The following is a 16,937-nucleotide window of genomic DNA, read 5'->3' as shown; positions in this document are numbered from 1 at the left end:
TGTGCACTTTGAGCCAGCTCCAAAAGCCAAAAAAGGTCCCTATTATTACAGCTGAATTGAATATGTTTACAACCTGCTAAAATAAATAATTAACAAACCATTCGGTCTCATTAGCTAATTTCTGTATTTTTGACAACTGAATACAGTTGGGCTCGACACTTCTTCAGAATCCAATGGGTGACGTCACTGTTTGATTAAGCTGATGTTCCACTTCTGACCAAATCATATTTTAGGATTTTTCGGCAGCACTTGGGGGTGGCCAGTCTGATTTCAGAGCAAGTGCCACCCATCACCAACCCCCTGTACACACTCCTGCTCTCTGAATGACCTATGTCCAATACATTTTACAGTGAAACTAAATATTAAAGTGCATCTATTAGAATAACTATGGTATCTTCCCTCACAGGACATATCTCATGTCTGAGCCTCTTGATCTGCACTGAACCTCCATCAACTAGCGACGAGGAAAAACAGCTGCATGTGGAGGAGAAAACACACTTATGGAAATTTCTCCTCATAATAAACCCAACAGCACGCCCCTTTTATTGCTGTTCTGCCAGACGTTCTGCGTTCCCATGAGACAGAGCATAGCAGTTTCAAGGGCTGGGTGGTATTAACTGTGTACCCTTGTTCCTCGGAAGGAGCTGCAGAAAAGTTACTCTTTGAAAGCTGAGTTTCACAAGCTTAATGTAGTCAGGTGTCTCCCTTCTCGAGTTTAAGAGACCATTCACAATAACTGACCTTGTTAAGCTTATTTAAGTAGAAACAGTTCCTATTCACTGACCTGCCTCCTACTCTGCAGATGTCACCATTCAACACTAGTGTCCCCTTATTAGAAAGCTCACCTGTCACACTGCAGGTAATATGTTAATGACCGTCCTACTTCACACTTGCTTCTGGTCTCAGGTTGCAGCTAAAAGCCTCACTGGAATAACCGTTCGCTGCATCACTTTACACCTGCAGCCGTTTAGTATCACAGCCTCTAAGGCAAACACTGTGGCTGTCATGGCAACTGAGTTATGTGATATTATTTTAAGTGAGACTCCTGGCTCTGTTTGACGCTAGCACCCTTTTTAATTGCATGCTGCAAAGGAAACTTGTGACCCCAGCTGGGCCTTATATATGAACTAGCTCTGTTATGAAATCAGAGGCTTTTAGAGGTGTTAATTGACTGTTTCGTGTTTTGGGGTGTTGCAATAGCTACACACAAATACAAGGAAAGTTATAACAGGTGTCTCCTGCATTTTCTAATCTCATAACAAGCTGAGCTGAAACCACACAGCTTGAGTCTTCATACAGGAGCGATAAACACACTCTTAACATTTTCTCTGCAATCACCTGCAGGCCATAATCCACCTCTCAGTTCCTTTACTGCTCTCTCTCTCTCTCTCTCTCTCTCTCTCTCTCTCTCTCTCTCTCTCTCTCTCTCTCTCTCTCTCTCTCTCTCTCTCTCACTGCGCATTTTGGGGAGTCAAGCGTCTGAACACCCATCAGCTCACCTCTCCCTTTGATTGGTCGCCATAACAACATCACCATGGTAATCAGGGTGCATTGATTTCAATTCTATTTATGTGTTGATGTCAGCTGACGTGGATATCTCAAATTCGGTGTTAGCTGCTGATTTTTCACCAACAGAGGTAAGGTGATGGTGGGGAATGTGGGATGTCACACACTGTGTTCTCTTTTTTTTGTGGTTACATGCACAAATGAAGGCACATCAATTATATACACCCACGTAAGGAACATCACCCAATCCACACTGCAGTAGGAAATCATAAATCTGACAGTGGAAGACAGGTGCAGGTTTGCAGTACCATCCTGTACTAGACAGATCCAACAAGTCACTGCTGCCCATGAATACCTTATTCTTACATTTGGCAAGAAGTGTGGGTTGAGAAAATGTTCCCTCTCTTTAAGATCAATAAGCAACTTGAAAATCACTTGATTTACTGACAAATGCTGGAGGCAATTATGTATTTTCTGAGGGAATTAAAACTATATGGTTTGGAAATGCAGATTTAAAAAAAAAAAAAAATACTGCAAAAACCCCAAGTCACTTATTATAGATTCACATTATAATAACAGATTAAAAAAAAAACAAAGACTGATGCTTTTTTTATTTGTGTTTAAGCAAAAAATACATGCTCTAGGGGGTCAAAGGTCACAAAAACCCAAAGCTTGCATTTATCCCTACACAGTGTGATGTTGTCATTCAGGACAAGATTCCCCACAAAGCGCAGGACGAAGGGGTCTCATAAATGGGACATTAACAGCTCCATGTTGGGGTCAGAGGTGCTGCACCTCTCATCACTGTAGCATATATGAATCCTGCTCTCACACACACGTTTTTACAGGCTACACATGTCAAGTAGTGAGGGGGTATATATCCAACACATGTAAGTGCTAAACCCAAATCTTTCCAACCTGTGTGAGCGAGTCACATGTTAGAAATTGGACACACATTCAAAATAAACAAAAACAGCTGTCACCATTCTTTAGATTTAAAAAAATTGGGTTTGTAACTTTTTAATTTTAATACCTTTTGCAAACAGAACATTTACTTTTACTCTGAAGACAAGAGGAGATTTACAGATACCACGACCAGGCTTTCAACCTGTGCAGCATGTTCAGCCTGCGTGGATTATTGCACCAGATGCTTTTACTCAGCCTATAAAACTATCCTTGTTCACAGGAAATACAACATTTACTGCCTGCCGCATTGCCTTCCTTATCATATTTTCATAAGAATAACTTAATAAATGCATTTGTGGTCATTTCACTGTGCCGAAATGATCTCTGGCAGAAATGTTTTGCTAAAGGACACCATACACACACACACACACACACACACACACACACACACACACACACCTTAGTAGAAGCTCCCTCTGCACATCTGTGAGCCAGAGACAGAGCACTGTCTGTCCAGAATGTCATTAACTACCTCTGCTGCAGATTTATATTATCTCAGACATGCCACATCAGCTTGTCTGTTTCTTTACATCCATCAGTACACGCTAGCACGCACGCACGCACGCACGCACGCACACACACACACACACACACACACACACACACACACACACAAACACACACACACTGCATGAGCTTAGTATCATAATCATTAATGGAACCAGGAAGAAGTTGCTATGAGCTGCACTGGGGTTAATAAGAAAATGAAAGAGGGAATAAATTCATTACACTGTACAAAACTACTGCTTGAATAACAGCTTACCACATCAGCACTGCCACCTACAGGCTAAGAAGAAACACAACACGTTCACCTCCTCCTGTCAGTAGAGGTTGTCTATGAGCAAGATCCCTGACCACGAAGCAAAGGTCTGATTGGGTAAAACTGTCAGTCACAAAATTGTTCATGATGTTGTGTAACAGGTTTATTTTTTTTAAGATAAGATAAGATAAGATATTACTTTATTGATCCCCCGGGGGGGAAATTCAGTTGTTACAGCAACCCAGACATAAGTACAATCAAGAAAGAAGTTTCAAATGTGTTAATTATGAAGATTTGATGTGCTTTGTTGGGGTTCTCAACCCAATGTAAGAAACAACTGTAAGTACTAACACTGAGTGTAAGGCCAATTTAGAATTTTAGAGTTTTGTTCCAGGCTTAAGTGGAAAACATTGTACTTTTTTATCACTACATTTATTTCCTATATTGCTGCTTACTACTTGCAAGTACAGATTATGAATAAAAATGTTTGATTAACTTTTAAGAGCATATGCATTTTATCAGTCAGTAGGATCTTATCTTCACCAGCACTAACATGGGGTGTTGCAAGCATGTTGATGCATTGGGAACAGAGCAGGACTGGGACTGTTAGACAAGGACTGGAATGTCACACACAGCCTGGGATGTTTTGACTGAAAATTCCAGGTCCTTGGAAAAAGGTGCACAAAAAATTCAAAAGTTCACCAAAGTTTCTGGAAATTTCTATTGAATTGTCCCTCAAAGTCTTGAAGGTTTCTGAATGATTTTGTGTAAAGATAACAAAATTAACGGAAATCCCCTTCAAAGATTCCTCCAAACTTTCAAATGTTAGTTTCCAAAAGTTCAAAAAAATGTGAACTGAAAATCCTCAGATATTTACCAAAAATTTGGAAAATCGTCATTAAAAATTAATTTAAAAATTCAATTGAAAATTCTCAATCTCTCTATTTGAAAAAGGAAAAAAAATAAAACAAATTTTTCCCGAAATCTCTGAAAGTCTGAAAGATTTTGTCAAATGTTACCAAAAGTACACAAAAGTTCCCACAGGAAATTCATTGAATTTTTCAAAAGTTTTTGAAAATTCCTCTTAAAAATCCTCAGAGGTTTCTGGATTATTCCAAATGAATTATCTGCAGTCTCACTGGGTATTACCATTTTTACTGCCTGGACTGTTTTTCAAAGTTTTTGTGCCTACTGAAGTTGGACATATCTTGAAAATATTACTTAAAATTGATTATGCAGTTACTGTATGTTTTTAATCCTCTGCAATGTCACTTAGAGGGAGCCCTCTAGTCTTTACTTCATCTGATTAAGGTTACACTTATGACATGGACATTAAATTGGTGTCTTTAATAAATAACAGCATGCAGTCAGAATAACATAAATAATTTATTCCAAAATAATCCCAGGCTTTCACTTTATAAAAAATAAAACAACTTTATAACTCCTTTCGAAAAATATTCAGATAATAGATAGGAACAAATGTGCAGTCATCCTGAGTCAAAAGTGCCCGTTAGTAACCAGAAGAGAAACATGAAATATAGATTTTCTGAATATTATACCTTTTGTTTTTCAGTTTCATACTGTACATCATTTAAAGAGCTTTGTACATTGACTGCTTAAAATGTTAAACAGGTACCTCATTCCTCAGACAATGTGTGAATGATGTCATGCTAAGGCCTGAATGACAGTTAAGGGTGCAGTTGTTTGCATAGAGTCAATGTTCACTGGGCAGCAGTCTGTTAGGAGCCCTTACAGCAGCCCCTCTCCTCCTGTGCCTCTCCGATAGGTCCGATGGGGCTGGACAGAGTTACAGCAGAGATGGAGCCACGGGTCACCTCTCTGCTGTTCACTTTCTTGTGGATCACTGGACATAAAGAGGACACATCAGTAGGCAAGTCAAAGAACTGAGTCGAACTGAGGATGTGTGTTTTGATACGCTGACTGAGCTCCTGTACCTGAGAGGATTTCATTGAACGCAGCTTCGACATTGGTGGAATCCAACGCTGATGTCTCCATAAACATAAGACCCCTCTTCTCTGGGTTTGAATATAAGACAAGGATCCCATTAGACAAACAATAAACACACTGTAAAGTAGGCTTTGTCTTTTGAAGAGGTGACATAATAACGTAACAGTATTCATAACACAGATTTTACTCCTTATAGAACAAATAGTCCTGGCAAAGGAATGTGGTTGGATTAGAGGGATGTTTCTTACTATGATGTGCAGCTGTTGTATAAAAGCAATATCACACTCAAGGTTGTGCTGGTGTACTATATATTAGCACTGCTGTTATTATCTTTGGCACTTTGCCTCTGAATGAATCACAGCCATTCTAATATTAAGTACAACAGCGCACCCTTCTGTAATCTTGTTACATTAACCAACCTGCAAAGTCCTTGGCCTCCTCTGTGGGTACAGTTCTGAGGGTCTCCAGGTCTTTCTTATTTCCTACCAGCATGACAACAATGTGAGGATCTCCATGTTCAAGCAGCTCTTTTAACCATCGCTCCGCACTCTCGTAGGTGAGGTGTTTGGTAATGTCATAGACCAACAGTGCTCCAACTGCTCCTCTGTAATACCTGAGTCCAACAGAGACCACACGGGCAGGATTAAAACTGGGAGTGTTTGACATGCATGGGGGAGGCATGATTTGTGTGTGTGTGTGTGTGTGTGTGTGTGTGTGTGTGTGTGTATACTCACGCTGAGGTGATGGCCCTGTAGCGCTCCAGTCCAGCAGTGTCCCAGATTTGGGCTTTGATGGTGAAGTTGTTCATCTGAACAGTCCGCGTGCTGAACTCCACACCGATGGTGGTACGGCTGTCGTGATTGAACTCATTCTTAGTGAAGCGAGACAGAAGGTTGCTCTTCCCTACTCCAGACTCCCCTATCAAAACAACTGAACAAGCACAGACAGGAGGCGTTCACTCATGTTAAGTACCATAACACCACATTCTGGCTTTTAGATAACTATCTGAGCAGACATCAAATAAATAAGAGTCAGTAGGTCTGAACTGTAAGTTTCTGAAAGGGAATCAAATATCTTGTATCTCTTCTGGCACGTGCAAACTTTCTATCACCCTCACGAGATACCACACACCATGACATCATACAAACGTGACAGATCTACCCTGTGCTTTACTTTCTTTTGGAATGGATGGAATGGTAAACTATAGGTAGCTTAATTTAAAAAGGAATATACATTCGACTGCAGATTGGTCTTAGTGAGGCAGAAATGAAAGAGCCTATGTTTAACAGGTCAAAGGTCAGATGTTTTACGATTAGATAGACTGAGAGGCATCACTTCTCTCTGTATTTCCTTCCTCGAAATCAAAGGCAGGTAATCACAACTAAGGTTACACCTGACAGCATTACTTACTTACTATATGTGTCTTATCCCTTCCCACACAATCACAGCTGAGGTAAACAGGACTCACCTTTATAGACATAATTATAAGACTCGTCCGACGCCATGCTGCATTCAGTGGCGAATGTTTCCCGATTAGTAAATATCCTGAAGCCACATTAAGCAGAAAAAGAAGAGCAGAAAAAAAGAAGAAACACACAGCTTCTCTTTCTTACTCTCTTCTCAGTTCAGAGAGAGAGAGAGAGAGAGAGAGAGAGAGAGAGAGAGTAAAGAGTTGAAAATGAAGAAAAGGAGAACAGGTTAGGCTGCACCAACCCGCTTCCTTCTTTATCACACAGGTGACTCCTGGTTGAGGACAGCCAGGTAGACAGGCAGGGCAGGAGTACTGTGGCCAGCCGATCCCTCATCAGCTGACACCCAAGGGAGGGCCAGAGGGGGAGGAGAGCAGGTGGAACAGGTAGAACCACTGGCAGGAACCGACTCCACCCTCCCCTACGCTCTCCTTTTAACTCAGTGACACGCCTCATTTGAATAACAATAAAGAGTGAGCCATCAGGTGGATGTGTGGGCGCCATGTTGCTGCCTATCTGACACCTGCAGGGATGCATGGAATCATTTGAAACCCAGAGGCACTTATGTGGATAGAACAAGGTTCAACTAAGAAGTTAAAGGGTGTTAGTTCCTTCCTAGGTTCCTTTTTTCCCCCCTCTCTTCTCTTCTGTCTTCTCTCTCTTCACAACTCTATAAATATGTCCTTCCATGTTTTGTAATGTTTGTTCTTGTTAGTATGTCTGTATTGACTACATGTATATACAATAACTGGTAAATTAAAAAAATAATAATTTAATTAAAAAATATATATAAATTAAAAAGAAAAAAAAGGATGTGAGTTATCACAAGGATAAGAGGCTACCATATTATAATACTGACTAATCAATCTTATGCTTATATCAACACAAAACTGGGACATGGCTGATTTTGTAGCACCACACATATATATGCCTGACTGATTTCTGTGAAGAGTTTACAATTTGTAAATATTGTAAACAGGCCACAACAATCAGAGGTTTCAGTTTGAGTTGTATTGATTGTGTAGAGTTTAAAATAACCTGTCAATGTAAACAGAACTTTTTTTAAGTCTTAAATATATATATTTTTTGAAGGCTTTGTAAAAAAAATCTTGTCATTATACCACTTCAGTCCAGAAACCTACCAATGAACTTTGATTTCCCTTCTATGAAATTATGGTAAATATGCTACCAACTATTGAAACACAAACTGGCTCGTACGTACCCTTCGAATGCCCGTTTTACCAAAGTAACTAACACTGAATCATACATTAAGATGTAAACAACTGTTTTGTTTTCTTGATCTTGCCCCCCTGATGAGTACATCTTATATGTTAAAGCTTATCTTAACCTAACTGCTTCTTTTTTACTAACATTGTACTCATTTAATTTTTCTTCAATTTGACCCAGCTACAGTAGTGAAAACATAAAAAAAATATATAAACAGATATGTTAGCTATGGAGAGACATCAGATCTAAATTGAGCTTGTTTCATAACCAGGTAAAAAATCATCACTGTACATTTGATCAGAACAGAAACAGAGTCTAAGATTAACTTTAAAGTCAGAATATTTTAATGAGTTTAAAGTAACACATGTGATTTTGCACCATCCCATCTACATCATGACATCCCTACAATCAACTGACACAGAGCGCCCACAGTTTTTGACCATGTTTTATTATTTAGTACAGTACTGTTAAAAGTTAGTTCCAACATGTTCAATTGGGAGATGGATTTTTCTTTCAGCTGAGGTCAACAGACAAAGCAAAGCTATAGAAGCAGTTGCCAAGGTTACCACAACTACAATGCTTGTAATTTCAAAAGAAAAATAATAATAATAATAATAAGACAACCTAAAACTTGATTTTAGAAACTTATGGTGCCACTACACCACAATCGTTTGTAAAGCCTTTCCATTATGTATTTACTTCTTTACTCATTTGATTTTCACATTTATTTTATGCGAGACAAATCAAATTATCTCTAGGTACTAACCGCACCTCAAAACAAGAAGAACAGAATAAAAAGAAGAATCAGATTAAAATGAAAGGAAAGCTTGTTTGTTTCATTCATTATCATTTTAACAGCGTCCTTTGTTTCAGAGCTGCTAGGATGTGATTTTTGACTATGTTTATAGTTCTGGATGATGCTGCGGACAATTTATCATGGTCTCTAATCAACAGACTGAGTGGGGGTTGTAATTTTCCGACAATGCTCTGACAGGGCAGGGAAGGACACAAGGCACAGCAGTGGTGCCTCAGGAGGAAAAAGACACTGTGCACCTGCAAGTGGGCACTTTCGTTTGGAATGACAAATTATAAGTTCAGAGTAAAGTTAAGGGAGTCATTTTCTTAAGCTCCTGCAATAAATAGTGAAAGTCGTTTGGGCAAAACCAGCTATTTCTGTCAAATGTCGATAATGGTGAAAACAAAGGAGGAATGAGACTGAATGTCTGTCTGGGCAGATATCTTCCTGCTTGTGTTCAGGATTACTATACGTATACCAGAAAACTCTTATGTATTGACCTGCTAGTTCGATGCTAACAAACTGTCATGTAAGAAACTGAGCCGACAGCCAATCACATTGCATGGATTAAATCTGTATTATGTAAATGTCTGTCTGCAACACTAGACTCCAGTTTAATGTAAAAAAAAAAAAAAAAAAAAAAAAAAAGGAACAACAAATGAAGAATGGTTGGGAATCCCTTTACAGGATGGGGTTTCGCTTCTTTTCTCTGCACCAGAATACCCCTCGAGGTGAGAGTGGTTCAGTCCGGCTCTACAGCAGCACTCTGAGACAGAGATCTGGTTGGATGATGCACAAAAAGCGAAGTTTGGGGACAGGGGAATGATCTGAAAACAGATGAAGAATGATATTCTGTCCAAGTTTCTTCTGTACGATTTGGGACAATACGCTTTAATTTCTCTTGGTTCTCTGTAGATGCTGGGTGTGTTGATGAGTCAGGTTATGTATGCACGTGTCTGTGTGTCAGATGTACTGTATGTCTTTACGAGGGCTGTGAGCCCAGCAGTCTCTCGATAGCGGCATTGATGTCTCCTCCAGTAGCGATGAGGGCCTGCAGGTTGGCCTCACGGTTGATGAAGCCCATGGCGCTCAGCTGGTCCAGCTGGGACTGGAACCTTATCTCGGGAGTCTGGGTCTACAGGGGGGTAAAATTAATGGAGCTTAAGAAAAAATCATACATTGAGATTGTGAAGCATGTGATGTCAGTTAATGTGTATATGTGTGTACCGTTCCACTTCCTCCACCAGCTCCTCCAGCAAACATCTGGAGCATCTGTTGCATCAGCTGCTGCTGGGCGGCGTTTGTTCCTGCACTGCTGGGTGAGGAGGCTGGGTTCTCTGTGGGCATGCCAGGAGCTCCAGCAGTGGGTATGCCAGGAGCTCCAGTAGTGGGCATTCCAGGAGCTCCAGCAGTGGGCATGCCAGGAGCTCCACCAGAGGGCATGCCAGGAATTCCACCAGAGGGCATGCCAGGAACTCCACCAGAGGGCATGCCAGGAACTCCACCTGTCATCAAACTAGACCAAAGGAAAAGGCAAAAGAATTAAATAAGAGGACTACTTCTTAAACTGAAGCATGTATGTTAATTTGTGAGAGCATACCTGGGCATGAGGCCTGGTGCTTCTGTCTGCAGCGTCTGCAGACCCTGTTGGATCTGCATTAGAGCCTGCATGGCCCGGGGATTGGTCATCACTGACAGGGCCTCTGGGTTTTGCATCTGCATCCAATCAGAGAAATAAATTACCCAAATAATCAACAGATAGCAGGTCAATTCTAAACTAAACTTGGGAAAAAAAATATGAAAGATTACAAAAGTGTACTATTGCCACCCTGTAAATAAAAAAAAGATCAGTTTCACTTTATTGCTTGAAACGTTTGTCATTCTAATAAAATTATTTTAATTGTATGACATGTTTTTACCCTTTTAGTACTTATTTTGATTTAATTATAAGTTACATACTTAAAAAAAGGAGTAAATTTATCTTCATGTAACGCATCATTCAAAATGTGTGGTCTTATATTGTTAAAATAACTGTTATGACATGATATTGTCCCTTTCTTTACTCGGGTTGCAGCAATACGCTTCCTAAAAAATATATTCAACAAAACACATTTACGAAAGAAACATTAAAAAATTAACACTATAAATAGTACAGCCTTTACCAAAATCTGAAATAACAGCCACATGTGTGGCAGAGATCTTATTCTTAGAGACAAAAATTGTTCAGCATGTGGAGATAAGAATCAGTCCAGTTTCAAAATATCAGGGTCAAGGTTTAGAAGAGTATATTGCCCCCTGTGGGCCAATCAGTACTGATCTTGTTTTTCCACCAAGGTTGTTCCTGTGAGTTGTTGTTAACTCAAAAAAAACACAACTTTAGGAATCAGGACTGAGTCATGGTACTGAACTGTGTGTGGTACCTGCTGCAAAAAGATGGGTAACTGAGATCTGAACTGTTCTTGTAGTTGTGGGTTCCCAGCAAACAAGGGGTTATTCATCAAAACCTGTTAAGGACAGACAAAGAGGGACAGTCAAAGTTATTCCACATCTGGTGAAGACAAATATCACGGACGAATCTTTCTTTCATGTCAGTGTTTTTGCAGCACTCTATTGTAAGGTGTTTGTGTTTCCTTGAAGTCAATCCAGTTCATTCGAAACAAAGCGGTCTAAATTGTGTTTATTCTGTACGATTTAGTTCAGAGCTTAACAGACAATCCTAAGTTGAGTATGTACTAAATAGTTGGCCTTATTAGTTAAATGCACAACAGAGCTAACTTTATCCTTCTGTTTACTATGAATAACAAACTGCAGTGTTGAACATATTTAAATGATTAAATCAAAGGCCTCTAAACAACAAGACAACAAAGACAGTTTCTGATTATTTAAATCTATATAACTAGAATTTGCAGTGTATCATAACTGTTTAAACGTGTGTTTTCTGTTGCGAGTGTTTGTCTGTTTCATACCTGTGAGGCCAACTCAGGGTTTTGAGACAGTGACTGCATCATACTGCGCATGTAGGGAGCAGACAGCATGTTCTGCATCAGCTGGGGGTTTTCAGAAATCTGCTGAAGTAGACTCTGCATGCCCGGGCTGTTGAACATCCCTAAAAATTCCAGAGGGAATTTATTTTTGCACATTTATGAACGTTCACACAGGAAGTATATAAAACTATGCATACAGGTGTACTGGCAGTAACAGTCGTTCTAACTTACCATTACCCAGACTGCCAGGATTGATGCCCAGAGGGTTGGACACACTAGGGTTGGTGCCTCCAGTGGTGCTAGTGCTCCCTGTGGTGCCCCCTCCGCTCTCAGACGGGTTAGAAGAATTAGGTGGCCCCCATGGATTAGGCAGAGGCTCGCGGTTCTCTGTTCGCGACGGCTGAACACCAGACTCAGAGTTCCCACCTAGAGCTGAGAATGGGTTGCTACCAAACTACAGGGAGTGAGATTTGGAAATAAAGAAATTGTCAAAATAAAATTTCATGTAAGACTGCTTAATAAAACTATGACAAAGGTAATTGAATTCTTGAAATAAATACTCACAAAAGGGAAAACAAATCAGATTACCTGTTCCCTGGCAGCGCTGAACATGGGTTCCTGGATGTCTGTGTACATCCTCCGCAAAGCATTGTAACCTCCTGGGATACTCTCCAAGTTGCTTAGGGCTCTGTCCTGGTTCCGCATCATTTCCTGCATCATGGCCGGGTTCCTGGCCAACTCCATGGTCTGAGGGGAAAGATAAAAGGGAAGAGGAGCCAAGCCAGAGAAAGTTTATTTTAACTCTGTGAACTCTACAATACAAATCAGTTCTGATCTGCCAACAATGGTATCTCTGCTTGATGTGATGTCATGTCTTGACGCATCTTCATTTGAGCTATGTTCTTAAAATCATTGCAATTCACAAATTATATAAGTTACGTTTTTTCTATTTTGGTTTGAAATTTAACAGGATTATGCAAAAATACCATCTGGCCTACGTTCAACACATTTACACAGCACATAACAATAAATATGAAGGTTCTAGCCATAAACGGCTCTATTTGGGATTGATTCAAACTGGAATCAAATCCTCCCCAAAACTCCCTGTCCACGCCCTTCACCTGTCTCATGAGCTCAGGGTTGTTGAGCATGTGGGAGATCTCAGGGTTGCGTTCCATCAGCGACTGCATCTGTGGGTTGGCCATGATCATCTGCCTCATCAGGTCTGGGTTGGACATCATGTTCTGTACCAGCGGGTTCTCCATGATTTGAGAGAGCATCTCTGGATTGGACATGAGTTGCCTCTGCATCTGCTGCTGCAGCTCCATGAAGTTAGCCGAGCCCATGCCCATTCCAGCAAGGCCAGCCAGGTCACCGAAGCCAGCTGAGGGAGGCCAGATGGTTACTTGTGTTCTCTTTATGGGGATGATCTGATATATGTTGTTTCAATGTAAAAAAAATCATCAAAACACAACTCACTCAGAATGTTTGGCGTCTGTGCGGGAGCGGGGGCAGTGCCAGTTGAGCCTGCTGTGGAGGAGGGGTTGGTACCTGGACTAGAGGTGGAGGTATTGCCTGCTTGAGTGGAGGTTGAGCTGGAGGCTGAAGTGCTACTGCCATCTCCTGCCCTATGGGGATAATTGTAGTTGTATGACTTAATTTATACCTAAAGAAGCTTACAATGTCTGGGCACGAAATAAAGTAAGTAAGAAATGCTCAACAATGTAAGCTCACTAAAATCTGAATAAGAAGAAGATGGACACAAATGTATCTATGAACCAGCAAACTTTTGTGTATTAATGTAGCCTTACTTGTGTGCCGTCTTTATCACTAGATGAACTGTCAGGCCGTCCTTGATGCCGTGTTGGCTGAGGCTGTCGCCATCCTTCAAGATCTTCCCTGCAAAAATCAGAACCAACTGGTCCTGTTTGGCTTTGAACCGCCTTGAGATCTCTTCTTTAAACTAAAAAAAGAGATATGAGAAAAATGAAGAGGAAATAAGAATGTGATAAGATGTGAAGAAGGTGAAAAAGAAACAGGAAATTAAACGGATAACATTAAGAATGAGATGGTTACACTTCAGTGGTGCTGCTTTAATTCCCCTTTCTATTCTGTTGCAACCATAATGCCTTAAATTCCAGTTTCTACGCAAGGCCTGAATGCTTATCCTATTAGCAGTGGTCTGAACAGTAAAAATCTGCCAGATCACTGTTACTCATTGACATTAAATGAGCACAGAAAATCTTCTTTTACTCTCTCAGCTGCTTTTTTTGGTCTTTCATTTTAACTATAAAAAAAAAGATGAATCATTTATTTTAACAGTATTACAATCAGCTTCTTGTATTAATGATAGGGCCAAATAGTAACAAACAACCAGACCACTAAAGCAGATTAGATGGAGGACCAAGTTTAATCCTGGTAATGAAACGTTCAATGATATTTAAACAACACAGACAACCTGGTTAACCTATGTCTACCAGTTGAATTGTTTTCTGAGGAGCTTCTTCTGCCTGAAAAACAAACTTGTTGCAAGGTAATTCTACACATGGCGGTGTTCTAAATTTCTCTGAGGTGTGTTTGTGACTTGTTCATTTGATAGTTGGGTTCCACTTATATTTTTCCACTGAGAATTACACGTGTGTTTGATGTATTTTGTACCCAAGGATGACCTGCAACCACTTTATGGTAGCTCAAAAATAAATAACAGAACAAAGATTGACATAGTATTGTTTTAGCATTCAGTTTGAATAATCACTGTGTACACAATTTAAACCTTAAGATTGCACAATTTCCACATAATGTATAATATGAAACATATAGTCACGTAAGGTTACGATAACATGACTGACTTTGAACTCTGAGCACAGTTTACCAGCTTTGTGAACGATACATGACCATGACAGACATATAACCAAAGAATAATGGCTAAATATAACTCAGGACCACACAGCAAAGATTGAAGACTGATCAGGCGACAAGCAGTGATGAGAAACTATGATTTCATTTTGTCACAGTGATTGCACTATAGGGTCTTTGTAACACGTCCTCAAGACAACAGTAGTTCTGAGAATACTGAGTATTCCCTGGAAAGCTGAATGACTCAGTGGCAGCAGTGAGAATGTTCTAGAGGGACAGCAAGCTTTAGCAGTTTTCTGACTGTTGAGCGAAAATGAAAGTGGCGTAGCCTCCATTAAAGACTTCCATTAAAGATGTCCTTTTAGGCTTGTGGTAGTAACATAAGGCCCAGAAACCCGTCAGCTGACACTTGTTTGGTTACATACTTAGCTAACGGAGGCTGAGCTCGCAAACCGAGTTAGCTAACTAGCTGATACCGTTAGCTGGCTAACCGGTTAGCCGTGTCATATACTAACGTGTTTTTATCTCTCTATTGGGCGTCAACATCAGTAAAAACAACAAAAATGTGTGGGCAAACGCAACAATGCGTCCACTACGCACAATTCCTTTAAATCCACACACTATAAGTTAGCCGGTAAGCGACATGACACATGCTAACAGGGCTAACTAGCTTGCTAGCAGAAGTTGTGGGCAGGGGCATGACGTGAGAGCAGCAGCAGCCAGCTCCCAGCTGAATTATCTACACACCTGAGTGACAGAGGCATCCTCTGCGATGGCGATTTCTTCTTTGTCTTTAGGAGTTTTCACTGTGACCTTTATAATAGTTCCCTCCGATGACTCAGGTTTATTATTGTTGTTATTTCCAGGATCTGCGGCGCCTTGGTCAGCCATCTTTACTCCGCCGATGGAACAGCTCGGGTATGGCGTCAGCTTCCGGGTCATAAGAGGTCATACCTCCTCCCAGAAAGAAACTCAGGAGTTCCCATGCTTCACCTACCTGCTTGGCCATAGGCAAGTCTGAAGTGGAGTTATCTGCTTCCTCTGAAATTTCTGTTCCTTGTTCAGGTGTATGTAAGGTTTCATGAATACATACAAGTTTGTTGATGTTTCCAACTTTGTTTCTTTATTACTTGGACTAAAACAGTAAATAATACAACTAAATGGTTTTTGCCTGTAAAGTTTGTTGATTTATTTACCTCAGATATGAGATTAAAAGTCATTCTTAAAATGTAAAAAGTACAGTTGTACAGAGAACATTATTCAACTTCCTTTTACGGAAGCCCTATATGGGCATGCATCCATTCATTTTTTACCTTATTCCTGTGATTTTTATTTTTATTTTTTTATTTATTAGTTTATTTGACAGGGCCCATTAAAAACAAAAAGTGTCAAACCAGAGTTAGCTATAAGCTAATTTTCATCTGTGGTCCCTGGGCAGGACGATGTAAAAGAATGTGCAATACAAATGATAAAAACATACTAGCATTTAAAACAATACATACTCAACAACAGTGCATCACTTATAACACATTTAAAATTACGTTTTATCGTCTCTAGTTTGATGCATTCAGAGGATTAACTCAGTGATCACATGATTGTTTTTCCTTGAACCATAATTTCAGTTTACTTTTAAAAACACAGAGGCTTGTACAGTCTCTAATATGGGTAGGAATTGAGTTCCATTTTTCTGCTGCTCTGACTGAAAATGCAGACTGTCCAAATGCAGTTTTCCTAAGTTTAGCTGAACAGTCAATTATTTCTTGAGATCTCAATTTATTTTATTCTTCCATGGCAAGGGCATTCTTATCAGCCAACCTACTGGTCAAATTAAAATTAAACTCAAAATTTAAATTCATGGTTAAGTCAAAATGTTGGTGTCATTTTTTTTTTTTTGTACATTTTTTTTCTTAACAGATATGCAGAAAAAAACAGAAGCACCCATATCATGTTGCAGTTCGTGATTGCTTTTCATCTGCTTTCATCAATTTGGTTGACGCATCAATGACCCAGCTTCTGTGTTGTAACATCCAATTTATACACTGTTTTACCACTTCTTGCCTTCTCTTCTGGTGGTCAGCAATTAACCACCTTAAATTATGTGCTCTCCCAATAAAATTAGGGTCATGTGTAGAAAATTCTCCATATTGTCTATGGACGCTTTTGGAAAGTAAAGGTTTTTTTACAACAGGCAGTGGTGATAAAGAGCACCAAGATATGCAGTAAATCCTCAAGCTGTCCCTAGTGTCCTTGTTGCTATTCAGAATTAATAACCTTTGTCAAGGAGTTTTGACTTATCAGAATCAAATAATTAACACATCCGGATGATTGGCAGGATTGGCATCCTTGGGATGACAAAGCTTGTCTTCCCATTATAACAGATTAATTTATCTTAATTTATCATGCCA

At 39.9% G+C, this 16,937-nt stretch overlaps 2 protein-coding genes and 1 long non-coding RNA gene across 4 annotated transcripts; 1 reads left to right on the top strand and 2 right to left on the bottom strand.

Annotated features, from left to right (window-relative positions):
* Nucleotides 1-4,647: 4,647 nt before the first annotated feature.
* On the bottom strand, nt 4,648-7,289 carry LOC117828568 (ras-related protein Rab-25-like). Its single transcript, XM_034705777.1, has 5 exons — nt 6,669-7,289; nt 5,935-6,130; nt 5,620-5,813; nt 5,188-5,268; nt 4,648-5,096 (listed from the first exon to the last, which is right to left on the bottom strand). The coding sequence occupies exons 1-5, from the start codon at nt 6,703-6,705 to the stop codon at nt 4,972-4,974; spliced, it is 633 nt and encodes a 210-aa protein (XP_034561668.1). The 5' UTR covers nt 6,706-7,289; the 3' UTR covers nt 4,648-4,971.
* A 933-nt stretch (nt 7,290-8,222) lies between these two features.
* Nucleotides 8,223-15,556, bottom strand: ubqln4 (ubiquilin 4). Of its 2 annotated transcripts, XM_034704837.1 has the most exons (12): nt 15,280-15,500; nt 13,488-13,639; nt 13,156-13,304; nt 12,798-13,060; nt 12,265-12,423; nt 11,908-12,130; nt 11,659-11,798; nt 11,113-11,196; nt 10,293-10,408; nt 9,920-10,208; nt 9,666-9,827; nt 8,326-9,519 (listed from the first exon to the last, which is right to left on the bottom strand). In XM_034704837.1, exons 1-11 carry the CDS (start codon nt 15,472-15,474, stop codon nt 9,675-9,677), a joined length of 1,923 nt encoding a protein of 640 aa, XP_034560728.1. In that variant the 5' UTR covers nt 15,475-15,500; the 3' UTR covers nt 8,326-9,519; nt 9,666-9,674. The 2 variants fall into 2 exon arrangements, with proteins under 2 accessions (XP_034560727.1, XP_034560728.1); XM_034704836.1 differs by having other exon boundaries at nt 8,223-9,827; nt 15,280-15,556.
* LOC117827949 lies at nt 14,618-15,710 on the top strand. Its single transcript, XR_004634304.1, has 2 exons — nt 14,618-15,166; nt 15,399-15,710. It is a non-coding gene; the product is annotated as an uncharacterized LOC117827949 (long non-coding RNA).
* Nucleotides 15,711-16,937: the final 1,227 nt, after the last annotated feature.

Source organism: Notolabrus celidotus, chromosome 16, assembly GCF_009762535.1.
Source record: "Notolabrus celidotus isolate fNotCel1 chromosome 16, fNotCel1.pri, whole genome shotgun sequence".
Classification (NCBI taxonomy): domain Eukaryota; kingdom Metazoa; phylum Chordata; class Actinopteri; order Labriformes; family Labridae; genus Notolabrus; species Notolabrus celidotus.
Note: the sequence above shows the minus strand (reverse complement) of the source record. Positions and strands in the feature narration are given on the sequence as shown.

Excerpts from the sequence above, each read along its gene's own strand:
- LOC117828568 (XM_034705777.1), bottom strand. The coding sequence starts at position 6,705 with ATGGCGTCGGACGAGTCTTATAATTATGTCTATAAAG. Across the intron at positions 5,269-5,619 it reads GGAGGCCAAGGACTTTGCAG|AGAAGAGGGGTCTTATGTTT; the intron begins GTTGGTTAATGT and ends ATTCAAACCCAG. Across the intron at positions 5,097-5,187 it reads GTTCAATGAAATCCTCTCAG|TGATCCACAAGAAAGTGAAC; the intron begins GTACAGGAGCTC and ends CTTTATGTCCAG.
- ubqln4 (XM_034704836.1), bottom strand. The coding sequence starts at position 15,474 with ATGACCCGGAAGCTGACGCCATACCCGAGCTGTTCCATCGGCGGAGTA. Across the intron at positions 12,424-12,797 it reads ACCCTGAGCTCATGAGACAG|ACCATGGAGTTGGCCAGGAA; the intron begins GTGAAGGGCGTG and ends CTTTCCCCTCAG. Across the intron at positions 9,828-9,919 it reads CTGGTGGAGGAAGTGGAACG|ACCCAGACTCCCGAGATAAG; the intron begins GTACACACATAT and ends ACCCCCCTGTAG.